Source organism: Arachis hypogaea, chromosome 15 (genome assembly GCF_003086295.3).
Source record: "Arachis hypogaea cultivar Tifrunner chromosome 15, arahy.Tifrunner.gnm2.J5K5, whole genome shotgun sequence".
Lineage (NCBI taxonomy): Eukaryota > Viridiplantae > Streptophyta > Magnoliopsida > Fabales > Fabaceae > Arachis > Arachis hypogaea.
This window is the reverse complement of record NC_092050.1, coordinates 159,136,296-159,161,368: the sequence shown is the minus strand read 5'-3', so window position 1 is coordinate 159,161,368 and position 25,073 is coordinate 159,136,296. Positions and strand designations below refer to the sequence as shown.

Genomic DNA, 25,073 nt, shown 5'->3' with positions numbered 1-25,073 from the left:
CATTTTAGATCGAAACACATAGAGGTGAGGTATCATTGGATACATCAAGCGCTTGAGATGAAGTCATATGCACTTGAGAAGATCCATACTGATGATAATGGTTCAGATGTGATGACTAAGAGTTTACCTGCAGTGAAGTTTGATTATTGCAAAAAAGCAGACGGGCTTGGTGGACTAGCCTATTCTCACTTGAGTCGATGTGGGGAAGATTTGTTGGTGGGTCTCCCACTCAAGTGGGACCCACAAGCCAAAAGAATAAAAAGAAAAAAAAAGTGGCAAAATCCACATTAAGAATAAAAAAAGTGGATTCTATCAGTTTTGATGATGTATTTTGTTTATTGTTGAGATGCTCTAGTGCTACTAGGAAGACGGATTGTGTATCTATTATTTTGATAGTGGAAGATTTTACTGGACTAGGTCCGTGAGTTTTTTGTCCCTCTTTTGGGAGTTTTCCCACAATAAAAATTTTGGTGTTTGATTATTTGATTTCTGCCATTATATTTGCTGCTTAGAATATCTTTGTTATTGCCTATTTAACCACACAGGTTGCGAAAAAATTATTTTTAGTACTTCCGCTGTTAGACAGATTTTTGTCTAAACCTCAATTTTTCCAACAACAAGCAACCACAAAATCTCGAAACATTTATGCAGTTTCTGCAACTACTACTCTACAACAGTCCACTAATAACATCAACACTATCACAACACACATACAACTGGATTGAACTTAGAACATTATGCAAGAATAAAACTGATATCAAATTTGAATAGTCAAAGAGTATTACTATGAGGATCTATAAGAATTTTAAGTAAATTGATACTTTAAGTAAATATCCAAACTTAATCATTAAAATTCAGAAAAAGGCAACTAATAAGACCATATTCCGAACCAAATTCAAGTATTTAAGAAGAAGAAGAAGCAGTAAGGTGGTGCAGCAAGAACAGAGAATGGTTGTGGATGTGGCAGTGGGGTGGTGCAGCGAGAACAGAGAATGGTGGTGGATGTTGGCTATGATGGTGACCAAAAACAGGAGAAGAGAGTTGGCCTGGTGGTGTTCTGGTTCGTGAAGAGGAGGAGAGGAAAAAAAAGAGAATGAGAGGAGGCGTTTTGTCCCTTTCAATAGTTCTTTAACACATGTCGAGTTAACATTATACATAGGTAAAATCTGTCCCACAACGAGAAAATGGATTAATACAAACAAATTTACAGACATATTTAGTCTTTATTACAGACGGATTTTTGGTTACCGACGAAACAACCGACGGATTTTGTCCCTCTGTAAAAGCCTCGTCGAAAATTATTTACCGACGAATTTTTCCTCTGTAAATTCTCCATCCATTTCCCTGGGACGTCGAACTTTCCGACGGATTTTTCGTCGGTAATTACAGACAGATTTTTCGACAAATTTTTCGTCTATAATTTGAACCTTGGAAAATCATCTCACACTCTGAACACTCTGAATACAGACAGAAAATCCATCTGTAAATCCGTCACTAAAGTAAAATAGAATTTTTTTAGATTTTTCCATTGCAAAATAAACTTATTTTCATACAAAATAAATATAAATTTAATATAAATTTTTATCTAATTTGCATTTGAATATTTATATTATTTCAAATAATAAACAAATTCATCTATTATCAAACTAAAAGAAAAGTACTATAAACAAGCAAGTCAATATAATTCAAAACACAAAGTATATTGATACATCAACTAAAACAATAAGTAACAACCATACATCAACAAAGTGTATTGATACATCAACTATAATTCAAAACAAATACCATTGAAAAAAAGAAAACCTTTAAAATCTATACTGTGACATACACTAAAGGTGTATAAAACAATCTGCTCTTGTAGCTAACCACTAACAGAATTGCCTAAATATAAACATAAACCTAGTCTAAAATTAGGGCCAAACCGAGTTAAAGTTGTTCAATTCTTCTAAGATCCATAGTCTAAAATTAGGGTCAAACCGAGTTAAAGTTGTTCAATTCTTCTAAGATCCATTAATGTTTTCTCTTTCTCCTGGTGGCTTGTTCTGCTAAGACCTCTGGATTTTTTCTGCATGCCACAATAATTTTTGGAGGAGTGGAGGAGTGATAACCACTGCATAAAGCATAGAAAAACAAATATAAACAACTGCGTAAGCCAAACAATTTTCAATTAAAAATCATAATCCATTTGCAGGAGATAAACATATTATAAAAAGAGAAAATGTTTCCATGCCTTAGATGAAAGTTTGTGCTACCTCATCAACATTGTGCTGATTGTTAATCTGTAATATAAAATGCAGCAATCAAAGTGAGCTTCCTAAACCTTTACACCAATGCATAAATGTATTTCATATATCAAACTTGAAATAGAAGCATCGGTTAACGAATTAGCATACCAACTGCCAACTGCAAAAAAAAGAGAGGAAAAAGTATATATATGTAGAACAAAAACTGAAATAGTGACAATAAAATAAGAATGAATAAAGTAATTAGTCAATAGAAAATATAGAGGAAGCATATAAAGTTACTCCGAAATGCAAGTGCATAGAATCTTTAATATTACCTGTTTCACATGATCATAGCTGGCTAGTTCAGCAGCATTGATGATAGCATTTCTTGCTATATTGGGGCCAATCCCAGTCCAAAGAGCTCCAACTCCTTCCTGAGTGTGTTGGATGAAAGTTCAAACAAAACTGGTTTTTATAGTTTCAATGTATAGGATTTATATAGCAAACTCGATTCTAATAATAATAAACATAAGTAAGAATAAATGAAATGATGTGGAAATGAACTAGGGAGGGCAGTGAGGACTCTATTTATATCCAAATGTGGAAGACATGATGCCTGAGTTGCGTAAAAAGGATAGTAAAACCAAATAGAAAGATTGCAATTAGTACATAAATAATTGAGAAACAGTTAAGCTTAAACGATCATAGAGCTGTAGTGTTTGGTGCTGCAGCATAGGTACTTATTAGTTGAGAAAAAGAAGCAACATTTATTCCACTAATAATTAAAGCTATCTTCTTTGTTTTAATGCTGCAGAACAAAAGATGCATTACTCATTTATTTGCAGTGGTATTAATACACAACACAACACAGAATGATAACAGTTTATTTATTGGCTAAGTACACAGAATGACTCAGCCATGCATTTTATACTTAATTTTCAATAGAGAAACAAGATAAGCATTAGCCAGAGGAAAGGTAAAAAATTATCAAAAAATTAAGACATCATATAATGTTAGAAGAAGTGAATCAGCTTTATTATACCAAATTCAATTATAAATGAGTCATTGACTTTGGAGATTTGATACATTGAATTGTTCTATATGGACATAAATAGAAGAAACTATTAGCCCCTAAAAATGCTTAGAACTTAACACTAGATTAAGAAACACTCATAATTAAAAGCAGAAACTACCTGGTCAGCAATCATTCCAAGTCCCGTGCTTTGCATTAAAGACTTTACACCCACGCCATCACCAAGTTTTTGACTAGCTGCTCGGAACTCTTCCATAGATTTCTCAGGGTTAGTTCTTTTTAAAGATCATGGACGCTGCCAAATAGCAATTGCAGATTTGGAACATGTAATGCACACAATGCAATAAACCAGAACAAGTCTAAAAGCAAGTGATTCAGATTCAATTCAGTGACTGGATACTTTATACAAGTCTTTGATCAATTAAGCAATCAAGAACTGTCATTGAGTTGAGGAAGAGAAGAGGCTTCAATTCACAACAATTATATGAACATGAAAATGCAGTGTCTGAAGAGAAAACAACATAAATGAATCAATTAAATAAATAAAAAAGAAAACAGTAAGAATTGAAGTAGAAGAAAATATTATTCAAATAAGACATGCACCCCCAAGTTCCTCCTAGCAACAGACGCATTGATTTGCCTGCACCCAACATTGTAAAAAATATTATTCAAAATATCAAATTTAGTCACTCAATGCAAATATATGATAAAAACATAAGTTCTTTGGTGTGATGCCTAAAAAGGAAGAATCCTAGATGTGGTGGTAATTAAGCTATATTAATCCTACATAGGCATTCTTTTCCTTATCAACATGTAAAGCATAATAAAAAAAATTAGTTATTTTCTTCACATGCCTAAATGAAATAATTACAACTAATGTCTCTTGCAGAAAGTAAAAACTATTAAGAATTTCAAAGAAAAAAAGAAACTAATATACCTTGAGTGCCATGTCATCAATTCCTTTAGTAGTCAGAACAACATTGGCTCCAGCTTTCAATAGTTTTTCAATGCGTTCCTTAGTCATATCAGCCTCTCTGCAATACGAAATAAAATGACCAATTGCCAAGCCATGGAGTGAAACTTGGATATTATTTTATTTTGAGGTGGTAAGAATATTGTTTTAGAAAAAGCACAAGCAAATTTCCACAATAAAAGACATTGGCATTACACAGTTATTTACTATTTTAAGAAATTGCAAAATTATAGAATTATTAACCATAACAATAATCAAAGGGAAAAATCTATAAAGGGAAAATTTCAGTGTACACAACGGGAAACCCCTGGCCAATTCTTAAGATCATTTTAAAATTTAACACTTAGCAATATATGGTGAACAGCCACGGTGTTGCTATATAACACTATTTAATTTTTAACAACAAAATAAATATCCCCGCTGAAATATGAAAGGGAGTCTGGCAGGAATCTTTTATAGAATATGGAAGGCATGATCATATGTCACTGACAGAAGATTTAAGCATAAATTGTACTAATATTACCTTTGACGAATTTTCTCAAGCTCTCTGGGATCAGTAACTAATACTTGAACACCCAATTGCATTTTAGTCTTCTAAAGATTAAAATCAAGACAGGCAATTTTTGCAGGGGCAACCCTAAGAGGCATTCCTTGAGCTGCACGGCCAGTATTTAGAGCATAACCATTCATCAGAAAGCTGTCTCTAGCACCTTTTCCATGAGCCTTCAATATATTGATTCCCTATAATAATGGTGAACCAAAAAAAAAAGGACAGAGGATAAAATCCAGAGAATGACCGTGATAATTAAAGCACGTAAGGCAAGATTTAACTAATTGAAGTACACATCACAGATTCTCAACACATGCTGAAAATAGAGTGTTTTAGTTTCACCTAGGAGCAAGCCATATAAACAATAAGATGAAAAGGAATTCGAAAAACCAACCTTGATTGGGTATTTAACTTCCCCCCTAGCATTGGTCATCTTTACAACTTGCACTACCTCTACAACCTGTGTAAATAACCAAAACCACCAGAACCATAAGCCCACATGATGAGAACTGAAACTCCTTTTTGCAATTGCGCAGTCCATATCCCCAAAATTTAACCTTTTCGAGAACTAAACTTCAAACATACCAAGTTGGCAAAGAAGTCACTGTCACCATATATCAACTTTGACGACATGCTGGTCTTGGCACAGTTAATAAGGGATTCCCTTCCAAGCTTGTCAACCTAAAGTCAATAGAGAAATCCGATTTAGTAACAAATAAGATATACCAGAGCTAGTAACTGCATCGCACTTATGGCAAGAGAAGCAAGCTCTGGTCAATACAAAAATTGCATTGCAGCCAGAGGTTTGTCCTGAGACCTGCCAAATCATATAAGCCAACAAAACTAATCGGCATTTGCAATCTTTGCATGAAATGCATACCTCTTATACCAAACGGAAAATAAAAGCATAAACCAAACAGACTGAAAAAAGTGAAAATCAAATTCATTTGCAGTATATATACCAAAAACAAAAAAACCTTCGAAAAGAAAAAAGCAAATAAATCATGTTCCTTATTAATTTGAAACCAACCTTAACGTGGCAGTGACATTATACTAGAGCAGCATCCTGCCACCAAAATAACCAGGTCAGTAACCAATTCCTATTTGACAAATCCATAGAATCATTCAATGCACTAACCTGATATCTTTCATGAAAAGCTGTTTGGGCTTTTCCACCAAACTTGATATCATCCCGGAGTATCTGCTCCTCACTCCTCAGCCAAGTAGGTCATAGACAAAATTTTATTTTCCATTAATATTTAAGCTAAAAAGGTCATAAAACAGAAGGAGAAAAAAAAAAGGAACCTTTCAACATTCTATCTTAACATATCACCTAACTACTTCTACAACTTCCAAATCACATAAGAGAGAATAATACTGCAATAAATAATCCTAATACTACAATTTCTGCATAGATAAATCTATCTGCTGCAATAAGTGATTAAGAGAAGCTATAATCTAGAAGTTCAATTCCATTCTATATCTATAAGAGTTCAACGAATTTCACTGTATTGCTAGAACACTGATTAATTAAGAATGTGCAATTCTAGGGTTCCAAAAACAATTAACCAAACAGAATAAACAGACATGCATACAATATGAGAGGAAATAGATTAAACCAGCGTTACAATGGTGAAACTGAAAAAGTTTCAGAAAGCCTCTTCAAGCTATATATATAAAATTGAAATCCAAGTATTTCGCACATTGTATAAGAATGAAAAATACTAAGATGAATGATTGAAAGCAATGCATTTATCTACACAAAAAAAAAATCACAAATAGAGTAGAATCGTGGAACAAGCTCAGAACAGGTGATCGAATCCCTAAGCTAGAAATTAGAAAAATTTAAACAGAAGAAAGAGAATGGAAAAGGCAAAATTACCATCTGTTTCGAGATACCAGCATGTGATAGAAACTGCAACAGGAACAAGAAGCTCAATCAGCATCAACAACAACAAGAAGATAGAAACTGCGAGGAAAAATTGATAAACCTAAAATTCACACAGAAAAATTGAACCCTAAGCAACAGCAAGGAGGGGGCTTGTGCAAAGCAAGGGATGATGGAGAGAGATCATGCGACGCAAGCGGTGGCGGCAGCGGCGGAAGAAGACGAAAACTCAGAGGAACGATCGAACAATGGCAGCAGAGGCGGCGGCGGAGGAGGAGGAGGAACGGAAGAGAGCGTGACGGAGAAGATCCATTGGAAGGGGTGTGTCGGAGCTTCGGTGCGACTGAACCAAAGCTGAGATGCGCCGCTGATGGAGGATTTGGAAGGGATGAGCGTGGAGATTTGTAGAAGTATCGTGATTGAAACACGGGGTTTTTTGGTCACAACCCTTATTTTAATATTTTTATACCGAAAATTTAAAATTACAGACAAATTTTTCATCAGTAATAATTTAATAAAACGTTGTGTACTTGTGTTTTTGTCTATTTAATTACGGTTGAATTTTTTGTCTGGAACTATTTTCCACGAAAAAAATTAATTTTTTCGACAAAATTATTGATGGATTTTTTCGTCTGTAATTTATATTAATTTATTCTTTTTGTTTTTCGACAAAAAATTCCTCAAAAATTTCGTTTGTATTTTCGTAGGATAAAATCCGTCGAAAATATCCGTCTGTAATAACTAATTTTCTAGTAGTGATAATTTAGGTATTAATCTAATGTTTTATTCTCTTCATGACTTTATATATTTTGTTTTATTCTCAATTTATTCATATTTATTATTTGTTTTTTGTTTAAACTTTTGTTCTATTATATGTTTCTATGTTGCATATAAAATTTTAAAATAAATTGATTAATTTAATAATTTAAAATAGATTTTTATTTTTAAAAATAGTAGTAAAAAATATTTTAATTACAATACATAATTACACAGATGCATAAAATTTTTCATCTAACATTATATCAAAATTAAATTAAAAATATATAACAAATTTAATTATTAAAAAAAATTATAAATTAAATTTCTATTATTTTATATAAACATTCTTTTCGTATGCAGATTTAATTTTTTTAGAATTTATATATAATTCTAATTTCAAATTATAAATACTAGTGTATCCTTAGACACTAATATGCTAATTGATTTAGTCTTTTATTATTAAATAAAAAAAATTAGTTAGAATAACAAATTATCTATAATTTAATTGAAATGTTTTAAGTTCAAGTTTTAGAAATAAAAAATTATTTTTTTATAAATTATATATAATGAATAGTAGTATTTTAAGAATGAAAGTAAATTCTTTTTAATTTTTATATTTTTATATAATTAATAATGTTTAACAAAATTTATTTTAGTATATATATTTTTGCCTCCACTTTTAAAATTTTTTTAGTCCGTCACTATAACTTGTAAATATTTTTTTTGTCAGTATTTATTAATAATATTTATTCATATTTACAGAAATTTTGCATACAAAAAGTATATAGTTAATACCTATATTTATCAGAGTAATTAATATAGTTTGCACCCACATTTTTCTATAATTTGCATACATAAATTATTTGTTAAAGATAATTTAGTGTTGGTACTAGTCAAATAGTCATAAAAAATACAAAAAATGATTAGTCCCAAAAATTTTATTTTTAATTTTTTTTATAATTTTATTTAAGTATGAGTTTATGACCGAATTAATTGAGTGAAAATAATTTATCGGTTGAATTAGTGATCAATTTGGTTCGGTTTTGATAAGTATGGACTACAGTCCAATCTCTATTCACTTATCCGTTGATAGACGAGAACGACCCCCGTTTCTTTGTCCTGAAGTCTCCGTAGCTAAGTAATGTCAGCGAGGCCTCATCGCCGATCTGTTCTCCTCTCTGCCATTGTTGTGCACTTGTGCTCTCTACTCACCAAGTCTTATCACTTCCTATGTGCTTTCTCTCGTCACTAGTACCTCTCTCGATATCTTAATTTTAAAATTTATATTTTATAGATTAGTTTTTATTTTTGCAAGGTTATGAAAATTGGTGCGAACCGTGAGGACAAAAATTGCGGTTTGGTTAAAAATTATAACCACCAAATTTAAAAACTGTTTTTGAACTGTTGAACCGATTAAAAACTGATCGGTCAAACCGAATGGCAATACGACAGATTTTCACCCTTTTGAATGAAAACGATTTCGTTTCACTATTAAAAAGAAAAAAGGAAGGAGAAACGGGAACCTACTAACCCTAATCTCCACTTTCAGCAGCATCTCCTTCTCGAGCTCCCTCAGAATTGGCATCACTTGTTCCGTCCGGCCACTAACCTCCATAGTTCCATCCAGGTTCCATCCAGTCCACCTGGATGGAACTATGGAAGTTAGTGGCTGGACGGAGCAAATGATGCGATTCTGAGGGTGTGATGAGGACTGAGTAGCTCGAGAGGAAGGAGATGCTGCTAAGAGTGGAGACTAGAGTTAGTGGGTTCCCGTTTCTCCTTCCTTCTTTTTTTTTTTTTTCTTTTTAACAGTGAAACGGCGTCGTTTTCATTCAAAAGGTGAAAACTGTCGTATTGCCATTCGGTTTGACTGACCGATTTTCAATTGGTTCAACATTTCAAAAACAGTTTTTAAATTTGGCAATTATAATTTTTAACCAAACCGCAATTCTTGTCCCCACGGTTCGCACCAATTTTCATAACATTGCAAAAATCAAAACTATTGAGGCAGATGCCGAATCTCTTAACTGGAGCAATGGGGGAGGTACCTGCAAAGACACGCTCAAGTCAGAATGGATCTGAGAGGTATAAGGTATGAGGAATGAATGAATACCTAGAGGGACTTGGGTCCTCTATTTATAGGTGATGGTGAATATCTTATCTTATCTTATTTGGCTAAGATAAAGGAGACGTTTGAATTATCTTATCTTATCTTATTTTACTAAGATAAGGGAGACGTTTGAATTCGAAAGTCGGTTAGGAGTTCTAGTGGGCCGGTTCCGAACCTTCTAGAAGGGCGAAACGGGTCAGACCTAGGAAACCGGATTCGGGACCGTTCCGGGTACCGGATTCGGGACCGTTCCGGGTACCGGATTCGGGACCGTTCCGGGTATAGGATCCGTGGGCCGGATCCGTAACAGATCTCAACCACCAATCTTAAATAAATAGAATCATTTTAGACAAAAAAATACCAACAACTACTAAAAAGGGTGAATAATTAAAAAATTATCAAACATGGATGCTTCCTAGTCCAAGAAAGTAATCCGGCATTGAACATCGGTATCAAAGATATGATAAAACGACAATCTATACTTCAATGGACATCAAGATCTAACTCATGACAAAATTCCCAAAACACCAAATCACGGATCCAAAAGTCCCAAAAAACCCAAAACTAGGGTCAAAACCCCAAAGGACAAAAGCACATAATTCACAAGCTACAAACATCAATTCATCATCTTCATATAAAGATAAACAAAAGCATCATCAAACAAACCAACCCACCAGAACAAACAGAACTAAAGAATTAATTAATTAATTAATTAAACGCTACAAGCTAACCTACAAGACGGGATTTGAAAAATAATAAAAGATGATGGTTTTTTTTTTTTTGGTGACTTAAAAGATGATGGTTTGAAAGCAAAAGGAAGACAAAAAATCGAAACTTTGGAAACGGATATAAGAAATTTGAGTTGGTTTTCTTACCTGGGAAGGTTGCGGGGGAAGGGAATTGGGGAAAAAAGGCGTTGTTTTCACAGAAAAATAGAGGAAAGGAAAAGAGGGATTCCGATTTCAATTAAATATGTGGAAGAGCACTCGGGTCGCCGCTTAAACATGTTAATTAGGTGTTACGTGGCTTCATGTGATTGGTTGTTGGTGCCAATTGAGTGGTTGACCAAGTGTATATTGGGTCCCACTTGTTTTCTTTCCTTTTTTTTGGTGTAATGGGTTTTTCTTTTGTACTTGTTAGGAATGTGAGGATGGGGAATATGCTACGGAAATTTGGTTTCTCCACTTGCCTGTGCTAATTTTGCCAGAAAATAATTTAAAAATGGAAGAAAAAATAGTGTTATGCACATATATTATATTATGGTGTGTTATGTAAAATTATGGACCTGCAAATTTATAGTAGTACAAAAGGTAATTTGCGTTTTATTAGAAACAAAAAAAAAATAAAAATAAAAAAGCAAAACGCAAGTTGCGTTTTAACATAAGAAAAAAAGAAAAAAATTTCCTACAAAGAGTTGGCTAAGCCATACTAGTATTATTAATATTATTATATTACTACTATTATTATTGTTATTAGCACTACAACAAGTAGTTATTATTATTATTATTATTATTATTATTATTATTATTATTATTATTATTATTATTATTATTATTATTATTAAATTTAATTATTCTGTTGGTCTCAATAGTTTTACCAAATTTTTAATTAAGTTTTTATACTTTTTTTTTTCAATTAGATCCCAAAATTGCTTTAATTTTATAATTAAGTCTTTTCTAGTGTAAAAAATATTAGAGTTAATTGAATATTTCTTTGTAAATTGAAAGTATTTATAATTAAAATTTAATTAAATTTTTGATCGTATGTATTTTAGTAAAAATATTATGTTAATTTTAATATTTTTAATATAAAAATAACGTAATTACAAAATTAAAAGTAGTATAAAGACCTAATTAAAAAATATATAAAAACTTAATTAAAAATTTAATAAAATTATAAGAACTAATAAAATAATTAAATTTTATTATTATTATATATTAATTGTAGTTACTATTATTATTATTATTATTATTATTATTATTATTATTATTATTATTATTATTATTATTATTATTATCCGGAACTATATATTTATTATTATTATGATTATTCACCGCTTTAGTTATATTATTGTAACTGTTAGTTAATATTAGGAATAATAGTACTATCAATATTATTATATTATTAGTAGATTATTAGTATTAGCACTTCTGTTATTATTGTTATTATTATTACTAGAACATAACCTGCGTTTTGATTATTATTAAAAAATAGCAAAATGTAAAATGTAACTTGCGTTTTTGTGAGTTTTATTTCAATTTTTTTTTTTAAATAAAACGCAACCTATGTTTTATGTTGTTCAAAAACACAAAAAAAAGAGAAAAAATAAAAGCGTAAAACGCAACTTGTAATTTATACTAACATTATAACAGTGTAAATACAGTACAAATATTCATTTCATTGTGTAATATCAATATTTTTTTCATACATAAAAAAATGAAACTAAGGTGCTCATTTGGATTAGAGGAATTTTTTTTTTTATCTTCGAGCATATTTAATAATAATGTCCAGCAACCCGCATTCGTTTTTTATACTATGAAAAAGGCCACTTAGATATGGCAATGGATCCCAGGGTCGAAGACATGCCCCCGTCTCCCGCCGTTTAGATCATTTTCAGTAGAAAATTTATCCCAATCTTTATTTATAATCTACTTGTCATCAAAAAATAATTTAACATTAATTTTTGCATCATAAATAATAAATAAAAATTTAAAACATCTTTTTTTTTATTAAAAAAAACTAATTTTAGTCTCTATTGTAATTCTATTTAATTAATTAATTAAAATAATTAAAATTAGAGTAATTATCCAAATCAGTCTCCAAAAATTTTAGAATTGGACATTTTAGTCCCTAAAAAAAATTAATACACAGATCAATCCCCAAAATTTTACTCCGACAGACAAATCAGTCCCCAAAGATTTTTAAAATGGACATTTTAGTTCCCAAGAAAAACTAATGTACAAATCAATCCCCAACATTTTTCTCTGTTAGACATAATAGTCCTTCATTCAAATATAAAATAAAATAAAATAAAATAATTATTATTATTAATTGCACAATAATAATGTACTATATTTTTTGTATTTTTTGGACAAAAATAATAATAAATTTATTCATTAAATTCTTATATATATATAGTCACTCAATAATAATAATAATAATAATAATAATAATAATAATAATAATAATAAAATTATTAGAAATTATTTTACAAGAAATTCAAAGTTAAAATCATTTGATATTTTTTTATTTAATATAATCAAAAGATGTCCTATGTAAAAAAATAATATATATATTTATATTAAAAAATATGTATTAAAAGAAAATATTTTAATTTGAATTTATATAAAGTACATATTTTTTTTAATACAAACATATTTTTTAAAATAGTACATCTTTTGATTATATTAAATACAAAAATATCAAATAGTTTTAACCTTGAATTTCTTGTAAAATAATCTCTAATAATTTTATTGATTATTATTATTATTATTATTATTAATTACATAATAATATTATACCATGATTTTTTGTATTTTTTAGATAAAAATAATGATAAATTTATTTATTAGATTCTTTTATATATATATTGTCACTCAATAATAATAATAATAATAATAATAATAATAATAATAATAATAATAATAATAATAATAATCAATAAAATTATTAGAGATTATTTTATAAGAAATTCAAGGTTAAAACTATTTGATATTTTTGTATTTAATATAATCAAAAGATGTACTATTTTAAAAAATATTTTTGTATTAAAAAATATATATTTAATATAAATTCAAATTAAAATATTTTTTTAATACATATTTTTTAATATAAACATATATATATATATATATATATATATATATATATATATATATATGTATATATATTAACCTTGAACATCTTTTGATTATATTAAATACAAAAATATCAAATGGTTTTAACCTTGAATTTTTTGTAAAATAATCTCTAATTATTATTATTATTATTATTATTGAGTGACTATATATATAAGAATTTAATGAATAAATTTATCATTATTTTTGTCCAAAAAATACAAAAAATATAGTACAATATTATTGTGTAATTAATAATAATTATTTTATTTTATTTTATTTTTGGACGGAGGACTATTATGTCTAACAAAAAGAAACGTTGGGGATTGATTTGTACATTAGTTTTTCTTGGGGACTAAAATGTCCGTTTTTAAAATCTTTGGGACTAATCTGGGTAATTACTCTGTCGGAAAATGAACTGGGGACTGATTTGTCTGCCGGAGTAAAACCTTAAGGATTGATCTGTGTATTAATTTTTCTTGGGGACTAAAATGTCCGATTTTAAAATCCTTGGGACTGATTTGGGTAAATATAATTACTATTTTTTATAATAATATTTTTTAAATGTATAAATTCAAAATAATTTACTGTTAAAAAATATTAATATTAAAAATTATTTTGTAAAATATAAAAATTAAATTTATTATTTTATATAAAAAATTAATTAATTATAATTTAATATAATAGCATAAATAATATTTTATATTAATTTAATATAATTATTTATATTATTATGATTTAAATAATTAATATATATTATTAATATAAATTATTAATTAAATAAAAAAATAATTATTTAATATAATTAATTATAATTATCAACTAACTTAAATATGATTTAATTATTTAAATAATTATTTTTATTCTTTTTATTAGCCACTGTATCAAAAAATTATTGAAAGGGCAAAGTCTCTCTTCAGATGGCTTCACTTTCTCGATAGAAGGGAAAGACCTCACTTCTCATTTCACTTTAATGGGAAATGGATCATCTCTAGTATTTTTATGATCTCTCACCATTAATTTTATAAGTGGGATTAGAAATAAATATGAGAGAGAGAATAATGAAAGGTAAGAAATCACAATTGACACCATCCAATTTTTTTTATTGGAGAGGATCCACTCCCACTTCAATGCATGGTTCCCTTCTTTTTTTTTTGACACATATAGTAATAGGGCTTCCAAAATTTAGCCATTGGAGTTGCTCTTATAATCTGTTTCTATCTCGTCCCCATGACAGATGACAACGACCCCGTATCTGTCGAGAATTGGGGTCTCTACGAATATTTATGAATTAAAAAAATCAAAATATTAAAAAAATAGAAAAATAAAAAACTAAAAGATAATTAACATTTAGCATATTTCAAATTCTAAAATGTCCCAATTTTCCAGAAAAAATTCAAACTCTAAACCCTAAATTCAATTTCATAACAACAAAATTTATCTCTAAATCTAAATTTATCAATTAACAAAATTCAAATCCTAAACCTAAATCCAATTTCACATTAATAGAATTCAAACCATAGCAATTTCATCAATTAAAAATCAAAACATATATTAAAATCAGTGAGCGCCAACAGGGACGAGGCGGACTAGAGACAGGGACGATGAATCTTTGAGCAGGAAGCAGTGAGTGACACAGTGAGAGGAAGAAGGTGAACGGCAGTGGCTCTCCTCTGATGACGATGAATGATGGCTCTTCTTTGGACGGCGGCGAAGGCAGCTCTCCTATGAACGGTGATGATGAAAACAACTCTCCTCTGGACGGCGACGAAAACTGCAATGGTTCTCTTCAGGCACGTGGCGTGAGGATGGCTCTCCTGTCCTTTGGATGGCGACGGTTTTCTTCTCCTCGGGCGCGTAGCATGAAGACGGCTCTCCTTTCCTCTGGATGGCGACGAAGCGGTGATGGTTCTCTTCTCCTCAGGCGCGCGACGCAATGACTGCTATGGTGCCGGTGGCTTTGAGAGTAAGAGGAAGAAGCAATGTGAAAGGAGAGCGCGGCGGTGAAGGGGGAAGAGGGTGGCGGACGGCGGTGAGAGAAGAGGGGGAGTGAATCTCCTCTGATAGGGTTTGTGGTGGGCTGCTGAAAAGAGGGAGAATGTAGTTGTTAGAATTTTGTGAATTGTGAAACTTATATGTATTAAGGGCAGTTTGATCATTTCTTTTACACGGTATTATACGGGTCTCCACGGGGCGGGAATCTCTATCCCCTGTCTCCGTCCTGTTTATTATATAGGTCCCATCTTTGGTCTCTGCAAAAAAAAATTACCCCCAAATTCGTTTTTCGACGGATAAATTTATGTGGATATCCGCTTGCTAGGAAAAATTACCACCTGTAAAAAAGAGAGATTTTTTAATTTAAATTAAATAATATTATATTTATTAATATGCATAATTTGTGAAATATTTTCCATTTTAAATAATTATTTTATATTTTGGATATAAAAATTAAAAAAAATTATACTCAAATTTCAAGTATTTTACACTCGAAATGTGTCATATTTTTTAAAAGATATCTTGGATGCACCTTAGATCAATTATATTTATGTAAGTTGTACATATTTAGAACACTGTGCATTTAAGATAAGGCAATAAATTTTTTAAACTCAATACATCTGAGATCTGTGTAAAAGTAAATTAGATATTTTGCATTTTAAATAGTTATGTTAAAAAAACCACCCATATAAAAAGTTTGAACCTCAAGACTCATTATAATTCATCCAACACACTACATTCTCTTTTTTTTTTAATTCACAGATATGACTATTAATGAGTTTTTATTTGTGATTATTTACTCAAATGGGGTCATAAGAAATTGTGAAGAAAGAGTGATATTTTAGTGTAATTCTCTTGTGATATTATACACATTTGTCGACTTTATTCTCTATATACGCTGAAGAATGTCATTTTGATCAATATAGGGATAATAGGTTCCAAGGAAGTTAGAAGAGTGGTTATAAATTCTTATAACGTTGTCGAACGGAGGGTTTCAAAACAAGATATTTTAGGTCGAAGTTGATGACCATGTGAGGGTAATGTTCGAGGTGCATGTGAAGTTAATATAAATGCCCAACATGTGATGGAATGGTATGCTGTAGTTCATGATGTAGGTAGTGGTGGGCATTTCTCTTCGATCCCACAGGCAATCTTGGTAGTAGCAACATTTATTTACCGTGTTAAACTGAGTGATCACGTGGAAAAAGAGGAGAGTGAGTCTCATTCAGCTTACATTGCTGAAATCAAGTCATCTAACGAGAGTGATTTCTTTGATGAGTATATGCCGGAAACTCAAGTTGGTGGGGATGCTCGATTACTTCTTCCTCCGCCTTTAGCTATAGTGAGGTTGACGCCTATCATCGAACAGGGTCTCAACCCACTGTCATGTGGGATGGCTATGAAATTGTAGAAAATCTCTAATGTACCTCTCAATCAGCTTACCATCTATTCGCAAACCAAGATGGTACGCCATATTCTGGAGTGTAATATGTACTTACCTCATAGAAGGTAAAAATTATGAGTTTTGAACCTCCGCTGTTTAACAAAAATAGAGAATAAAGAATTATCTAATATGAAATTTCTTAACTTAATTGTGTGGTTGAACCCAATCTTCCTAATATAAAGTAGTAGAATGTCAGACAATAAAATCGACAAGCTCACACGACATGACAAGAGCATCCGAAGTGTTTGTAAAAAGACATTTGATTAGTTTTTTTTAATACGTATTACATTACTCAAAATTATTAAATTAAAAAAAAATGCACTCCATATCATTTATAAAAATAATCAGATAAAATAATTAATTTAGCCGTCATTGTTCTTTGACAAAAAATTAATTTAATGCTATTGTAATAAATAATTAATTATATTCTAATATTATCTTCTACATAATTTAATCTAATAGTCTCATAAATAAATTTATTAACAGATTTTATTTAATATAAAATAAAATATAATTGGATAAATTTATCAGTCTATGAAAAAATTTAATTTAACCATCTTGTAAACAATATTTTAAAAATATTCTAATATGTCTTTTAATTAATTAAATCAAAATATTCTAATAAAATATTCTAAAATATCTTTTAAACAAATTTATTTAATATTATACTACATAAAATATAACTAAATCTAGCTAAACAATTTAATAATCTCTACATAATAAAAAAAAAAGAGAGAAACCAATTTTAAAACTCAATACCCTAATTATGTGCCACATCGCATTTAAAAAGTTGATGTTTACATAATGCATGTATTGTTGGCCTGTCATATACTTCCAAAATTTGAGAGAAGTTTAAAAATGTGCAAAAAAAAATCTCCAAACCTTCAAAATGATAGAGACATCTCAGCCACCATATATAGGCACACACGTGCGGATCTCGGGTGCAGTAGATAGAGGAACTATTTCCCATATCTCAAATGCATTAGAGATTGGCCAGCACTAATAGAATTTCAATCACTAGGAGTTGAAATCAATCCATCCATTAATTTATTTTATTATTTTTTTTGGTAAGATTTATATTATTTTTTAAAATAATTATTTTGGTACTACTCCCAATTATACGGTATCATGTAGCTTTCACAAGAATTTCAACCCTGCCTCTGTGTAATGCAAGACGTAACATTTTTTATTTGGCCACCACGGATATAAACAAGGCATTTATAATTTTTTCTAAAGTTGTTTATCTTGGCTACAGTTAAAAAATATTCTCTAAAAATTATGGGTTAATAATAAAAACGTAAACTATGAATAAAATTAAATCAATAAGTAAATCAAAAGATCTAAGAAAAAAATAATTAAAATAGCCAAACTAATGGACAAAAAATTAATGATTTTAACTAATATTAATGTGAATAACACTTAATTTCTTAAATCAATATAAAATAATTTTTTTTTTAAATTTCAATTTTACAATAAGTTTTATTTAAAAAATTCAAAAATAAAATAAGAATTGCTATACTAAAAATGGAATAAGTAGCAATAAGAATTGGAAGATTAAAATATAGATCTTAAAAAATAAAAAAATTTGTTAAAAGAATTATAAAATTATAAATAAAAATTCAACCTGTAAAGATGATTAAATTTGCAAAATAAAAAAAAAATTCAAATATGAATGAAATGAAAACAGAAAAATAATATTATAACATTTATAAAAAATAATAAAAAGATAAAACAGTTCTCTAATAAAATTTTTGTTAAAAATTTAAATTTTAAACAAATTAAAAAATTGATATCAAACCTAAAATAACCATTTCAAGAATATAGCTACACTTTTTAATAATGACAATCCTTTTAATCTATACTCATGTATCAAAAATTTAATATATGACAATTTTTTCAATGGATGAAACTAACCGTCTTTATTTAAAGACGTTTTAAATATTTTGGCTTCGTTTTTCTGGTAAGGATCTAAGCTTATTACTTTTAAATAATAAATAGTAAGTTGAAACAAGAATAAGTATCCCTATTTTAAATTTTAATGTAGTTTTTATGTTGTGAAAACATAGCATTGGGTTAAAATTTATCTCTAATAATGAAACACAAATTAATTGAAATTCAATGAACTCAAATGGTGTACTTGATATGTTTCAATCATATAATTTACAGTAAATTGAGATAACATCCATTGAAGAAAAGTTTTGTTCCAATTGTTTTCATTTATGTACCCAATAAAAAATATAAGATTCAATTGATTATAGTATACCATTTTAGTTCATTTATGTGGAATAAGGCTTTATTGTATTTTTTTTTTTGGTTGGTGGATTGGACAACCCCAATCCTAGGTACATAATACACACCTACACGGCCACACATTCCTCAATTTTTTCTTTCTCGGCTGCCGCTGGTAGGACTCAAACCCGAGACCTTTGAGATGGAGAGGAGACGGAATGCCGTATGGGATATGACTCATTGGCAGGTTTTATTGTTATTGTTTGTCTACAAGATGTATAAGCGAAATCAAATGTACTTTTAAACTTGTTGAAATAATATAATTGAAAGGTCATGTAAATACTTCAACTACTCTCATATTTACTCAAATTTTATTGAGTATTTGAACACAACTTCTTAGGCAGGTTGAGAAGTAGTGACATTTTGTTGAAAAAAAAAAAAGTAAAATATCGTTTTTGTCCTCAATGTTTGGGGTAAATCTTATTTGTGTCTCTAACGTTTAAATCGTCCTATTTGTATCCCTAACGTTTGTAAAAGTGATTCAATGTTATCCTACCGTCAATTACACATCATGAACGCTTTAGTTTGAGTTTTAAAAATCTTTTCTTGAAGTTAGAATACAAATGTGTAAGATAGAATCGATGATCCACTCCGGAAAATAACTCATAAAAAGTTGAAACTAATTCCTATATCATTTCCATAATTCACTTTTCTAGGGACAAAATTGAATCTAAACACAAATAGTGGGTATAATATTAAAATCGAATACATCTAAGTAAGACCTAATTGAGAATGAATACATCCAAGTAAAAATTATTGAAAAATATAATCTGATTTATTAGTATAACTGATAGTAGGATAACATTGAATCACTTTTATAAACGTTAGAGATACAAATAGAACAATTTAAACGTTAGAAACGCAAATAGAAATTACCCCAAACGTTGGGGACAAAAACGATACTTTACTCAAAAAAAAAAAATAAAATAATAAGTTCTAAGTGAAAATTTTCATTAATACATACCATGTATGTCTAGTCTAACACAATGCTCATCTTTAAAGCTTTTTATTAAGAAATATTATAATCTTTGTTAATTGAACAAATCTTAACTCTTAACTTATTACATTTAAATAAGATTTTTTTTTAGTTTTAGTTTTTTTATCTTTAATAACAAGTTACTTTTTAAGGAACACTTTTTAAGGAACACTGCACTCTTTACTTTTTTATTACTTTTTTCAGGAGCACGTTAATATTTGCCCTAACATAATATCAATATATAAATAACATTTGCTTCTATCCCCTTAACTCATGCCTTCTTTGATCTAATAATTCATGCTTCCTTTGACCTAAAAATAACTCATAACTCATGCTTTATACATCAAAGCATCTTTACCTGAATGAAAGACATTTAAGATGGCTAAGATCACGCAAGTAATATGATTGGACGAAAATGTTGCCAAAGACCATATTTGGACATCTTAAGAAGAGTGGGTTTCAGTCCATGCAAGTTAAGAAATTTTATCATAGGTTTATTCATACTAAACTAACTCATGTCGTTGGACCCGAATCCGCTTAACTAGGCAGTTATGAGTCATTTGTAACACGCCCGTTTGTAGTAGCAAACTAAGCCTACTGGCGAGTCGTAACTCATTTTGACAGCTCTAACCAAAGTGCATATGCATACCACCAAACCAGGATAACGGTAACTATAGAAAGGGAAAAAAAATTGAATACCACAAATTATTTTGGACAACACAATAAAATCTACTATAAATCAGACAAAATATCCATAACAAAGTTAGCAATAATGATACACCACAGTAATATGTAACCCAAAATATCCACATTTGTTAGATTTGTTTAAAGAAAATTGTGCTTCATCTTGGCCTATGGGAATCAACTCACCTCTTGCCACCGCCACCGCCACGAGGTCCAGCTCCACTTCTAGGACCAGGAAATCGAGAGAACTGAAGCCGAAGGTGACTAGACTCGGGATTGAGTTCATCTACTTTGTACCCTGCATCATAGAACCAAACGGTTAGTAAATGCCAAAAATAACTACTTATGCACAGTTTAGAGAATCATTCAACATCGATTATCACTAACTTCACCGCTCAATGATTTGTTCATAACAAAATTAGAATACCAACCGGTTGTTATACATTATAAAATTAAGATAACCGAAGAGGGCAAGGAGGAGAATAAAACAAATTCCTTTCACTACTTTATTTCAGGGGATCAATGTATATATATTATATAACCAAAATTTAGTCATATATTACTGGATGAGGAAAACACAATCCTAAAATGGAAGAGAGCAGAAGTTCAGAAATATCCAAATTAAGTACTTCAAGGCTTTTTGTCTTTTACTTAATTCATAATGATAACGAAATAGTCAAATTTAGAGTATCTACCAAACAGGTTAATGTATCCTCTAATTTGATGAGCTTCATCTAAGTTATGATTCAGTTAGATGATTTACATGAACAAATACAGAACTTTCTTTTGTATAATTATTCATTGATAAACAGTAAATGCTACCTTGCAAGGCACTCATTGCAGTTGCTGCAAAAGCTGGATTTGCAAAATCCACAAAACAAAGAATAAGAGGATCTCCACCACGCTGCAATGATCATGCATTTCAAGTAAAAGAAGTCGCAGTGAATTTCAACTGATCATCCACACACTCAAAATTGGAGAAGCTAATAATGTTACCAACAGTACACTTACATGTTTGGATTCTTTGCTCACAAGCCTCACTTCTCTATATCCAACAAAAGGACGAAAAATGTCTAAGATAACATCAAGGAATGTGAAAAACTGAATTAAAACTAAAGAAAGGCTCGTAAAACAAAAGTAAATAAAAGAATTGAATTCTAAAGCAGTGCATTTGCAGAAAAAGGATACGAGCCACTTCCCTTCTTTTGCTATCAGAAGGGAGACCTTCAACATATAAAGTACTTGAAGCATCCGGAGGTAGGGGAACCGTTTCTGGCCCTGGCCTAGAAACTGCATCTCCTGGTAGCTGACCACCATAACCAACCCCCCGCCCATTTGGAGCAAGATCAGGACCGCCAACTCCATGACGCCCAATTATAGAAGGATCACTTAATGACTGACCTGGCAATCCACCAACTCCCCTTGACAATCCGAGACCACCAATTGTACTAGCTTCGCCGGAAGTGAATGAAGAAAGTTGCTTCAAAACCATATAAAATGTTACTACAAAAAGCAAGAGGCAACTAGAGAACTCAAAAAGAAAAATATACTACAAAAAAACTTGATAAAATATTACCCCACTCTGAAGGTAGCGGTCATATGCAGACCCAATTGTTTTTGTGTCCTTTATCATTCCATGACCAGTTCGGTCATTGTCACGAGCAATATAATTATGCAACTCATTACCTGATGTCAGACCAGAAGTTGGTATATCTGCAAGGTTGAAAATAAAAGTGAAAACCTAATAAGGGGTACAAAAGACAAACACAGTAAAAACTAGTTTAGCTTATAACTCTGCCCATGTTAAATTACAAACACAAACTTCACATATAAGGTGAAAACAACATTTAGTGGAACAATCTCTATTCCACCAGGTCCATATAATGCATCTGCTTCCAATAAACCCCTTGTAGACATTTTAACTTCCAAATAAATATTACCTATCCCCCTCTGTTTCCCTTCAAGTGAAACATCCACTAAAGTCAAAACAGAGAAATGGGAAAAGGTCGGTAGGAATAAAAAACAGAGTAATGCCACATGGTACAAATTTTTTCTATATGAAAATACAGCAAATAACACTTATAGGAAGGTCAGATTGATGGAAGAAGGAAGATGGAAATAAAACGTAGTCATTCAAATAATTGCATAATCATGATTAACATGCGTCTTAAGGTTATTCCTCTCAATATTTCCTTTGATAAGTTAGTCCTTCAATGTATATTTTAGACATCGATTTTGTACTTAACATTCAATTTATATTATAACATGAAGGGCCAATTTAATGTAAAATATCTCTGAAAAACCAAATCAATGCTACGGGTATATTTCAAACATCAATCTGAGCATCTAGTTATTAGCATATTAGACCTACCTATCATCATAATATGTACAAACAAAAATAAATAAATAAATGGGGTGTGAAATCCTATTTGAATCCCTAAAAGATACATGAGTCACCCCATTAGGCCTCGAAATGCCACTCCAATTGTCTAACTATTTTCGAATCCAAGGGACTAATACAATTACAATGATCTCCGAAGACTAATCTGACAGTGCATGTAAGCTATGGTGAGGAACTAAGTATTATCAACTACATTATCCACAAGGTTGCACTCTATAGGGTACAAACCCTATACGAAGCATAAAACACGAAACGCCATGCTTACCTCTAAATTAACAAAATTTCCAAAGAACAGAAAGCGATCACCTTCTCACACTAACTTAGTTAGCATCACACCACACATCTAAGAAGCCGCCCCCAAAAGAAAGAAAAACCTAATAAAATTACTCGAAACAGATCCCAGAGAAGCCAGAAACAAGCAAAATCGCATGATAAGGTCCAATCCAAATTGGTAAAACATAAAACGAAAGAAATATTTAAAATTTGAGAGGAGAAATGAATGGATTGAAGAGGGAATTTACCGTAGTCGGAACGAGGTCGCTTGAGCATGCCGGCGTGAGGGAGCATGGCCTGCTGCTGGCGGTTCCAGAAGCCGTCGGTCATGGCGAGGGATTGAGAAAGAAAATGGGAACGAGGAAACCCTAATTTGGAGAATGAATTTTGGAAGAGAAACCCTAATCGAGCGTAGGGTGCTGATGATGCAGCTGAACAAGCTCCGTGCTATTTTCTCACTCCCTTCTGGAGCTACCCCCGTCTACGCCAGCTTCAGAGCAATATTATAATAATAATAATAATCATAATTTAATTCTTATGTTCTTATCCTTTTTTCTGTTTTTTTTTTTTTTTTTTTTTGGATCTTATCTTATCATGATTATTTGAATGAGAATCAAACATTTTTCAATAAAAAAATCAAATGTTTTTAAATTTTATTTTCATAAAATGTTAATCTAAATAGTTTGATTTTATTAGTGAATAATATTATATGTGTTGTTTTTTTCTTACAATATTATTATTGTAAGATTTTGGCCTATTGGGGCAGTTTTTATTAATATGATAATAATTAATAAATGTATAAATGTATAGATATATAAATGAAAATATGAAGAATAATAAATAATTAAGAAAAAAATTGACAATTATAAAAGACAATCCTTGTTGTATATTGGTATAAATTATTTTCATAGCAAATTGAAATGTTCTATTCTTGAATTAACCTTTTCATGTAGAAGTGCAATAATATTGGATAATTGATTTACAAGACTCGGCATTTTGTTTTTTGGTTCGAATTGGGTTCCTATAGACTGTATTATTTCAAACAACACTGGGTTTTTGAACTTGAGATTATCAATAAAGTTGAGATTTGGCATTTGGGCTTTTAATTGTTATTGGTCCATCTTATCTTGAGTTAGAATCCATAGAAGGAGAAACAGTCTCTTTGCAGAAGAAGACACAACAAAAGTTCACGATAAACTGCTTGAATCTAATTGAAAAAGTAATCACAAACAAGGAGCTTGCTTGCCTTCAAAACCATCAAGAACATTTTGATTAGAATCTGAAAATATCTTGAAGGTGTGTCAATTTCTGAAGTAGACAAAAATAAAATTCTAGTCATATTTAAGAACAAAATAAAACGGTTACAAATATTATAAAAGGAGCGCCTTGGAATGTAAGAGGCCATATACTAAACTTGCAAATGTGGATGCAAGGAGATTCCATATTTGAGATTAGACATTATTTTTTGAAAATCTGAGTCCAGATACATGAACATTCCCAAGAGTTCATTAATGTGGAATCAACAAAGGAGATAGGAAATAAAATAGGAATTGTTGTAGAGGTTGTTAACTTGATCAATAGAACTCTTGGCACACTTCTACAGAATCTCAATCCTTATCAAGTTCTATATCAAAAGT

At 30.3% G+C, this 25,073-nt stretch overlaps 2 protein-coding genes across 24 annotated transcripts; both read right to left on the bottom strand.

Annotated features, from left to right (window-relative positions):
• Positions 1-1,681: 1,681 nt before the first annotated feature.
• Positions 1,682-10,469, bottom strand: LOC112749444 (uncharacterized). 23 transcript variants are annotated; one of them, XM_072218182.1, is made up of 14 exons: positions 6,799-7,107; positions 6,664-6,696; positions 5,920-5,982; positions 5,812-5,847; positions 5,367-5,462; positions 5,176-5,241; positions 4,755-4,972; positions 4,196-4,292; positions 3,862-3,898; positions 3,659-3,763; positions 3,419-3,553; positions 2,561-2,659; positions 2,253-2,279; positions 1,682-2,110 (listed from the first exon to the last, which is right to left on the bottom strand). In XM_072218182.1, the coding sequence occupies exons 11-14, from the start codon at positions 3,512-3,514 to the stop codon at positions 1,982-1,984; spliced, it is 351 nt and encodes a 116-aa protein (XP_072074283.1). In that variant the 5' UTR covers positions 3,515-3,553; positions 3,659-3,763; positions 3,862-3,898; positions 4,196-4,292; positions 4,755-4,972; positions 5,176-5,241; positions 5,367-5,462; positions 5,812-5,847; positions 5,920-5,982; positions 6,664-6,696; positions 6,799-7,107; the 3' UTR covers positions 1,682-1,981. The 23 variants fall into 23 exon arrangements, with proteins under 23 accessions (XP_072074283.1, XP_072074277.1, XP_072074280.1 ...); XM_072218176.1 differs by having other exon boundaries at positions 2,561-2,665; positions 3,419-3,763; XM_072218179.1 differs by having other exon boundaries at positions 3,419-3,763; positions 5,920-6,045; positions 6,773-7,095.
• A 10,317-nt stretch (positions 10,470-20,786) lies between these two features.
• On the bottom strand, positions 20,787-24,107 carry LOC112751899 (RNA-binding protein 2). Its single transcript, XM_025801204.3, has 6 exons — positions 23,685-24,107; positions 22,339-22,475; positions 21,951-22,242; positions 21,774-21,835; positions 21,585-21,666; positions 20,787-21,060 (listed from the first exon to the last, which is right to left on the bottom strand). Exons 1-6 carry the CDS (start codon positions 23,764-23,766, stop codon positions 20,945-20,947), a joined length of 771 nt encoding a protein of 256 aa, XP_025656989.1. The 5' UTR covers positions 23,767-24,107; the 3' UTR covers positions 20,787-20,944.
• Positions 24,108-25,073: the final 966 nt, after the last annotated feature.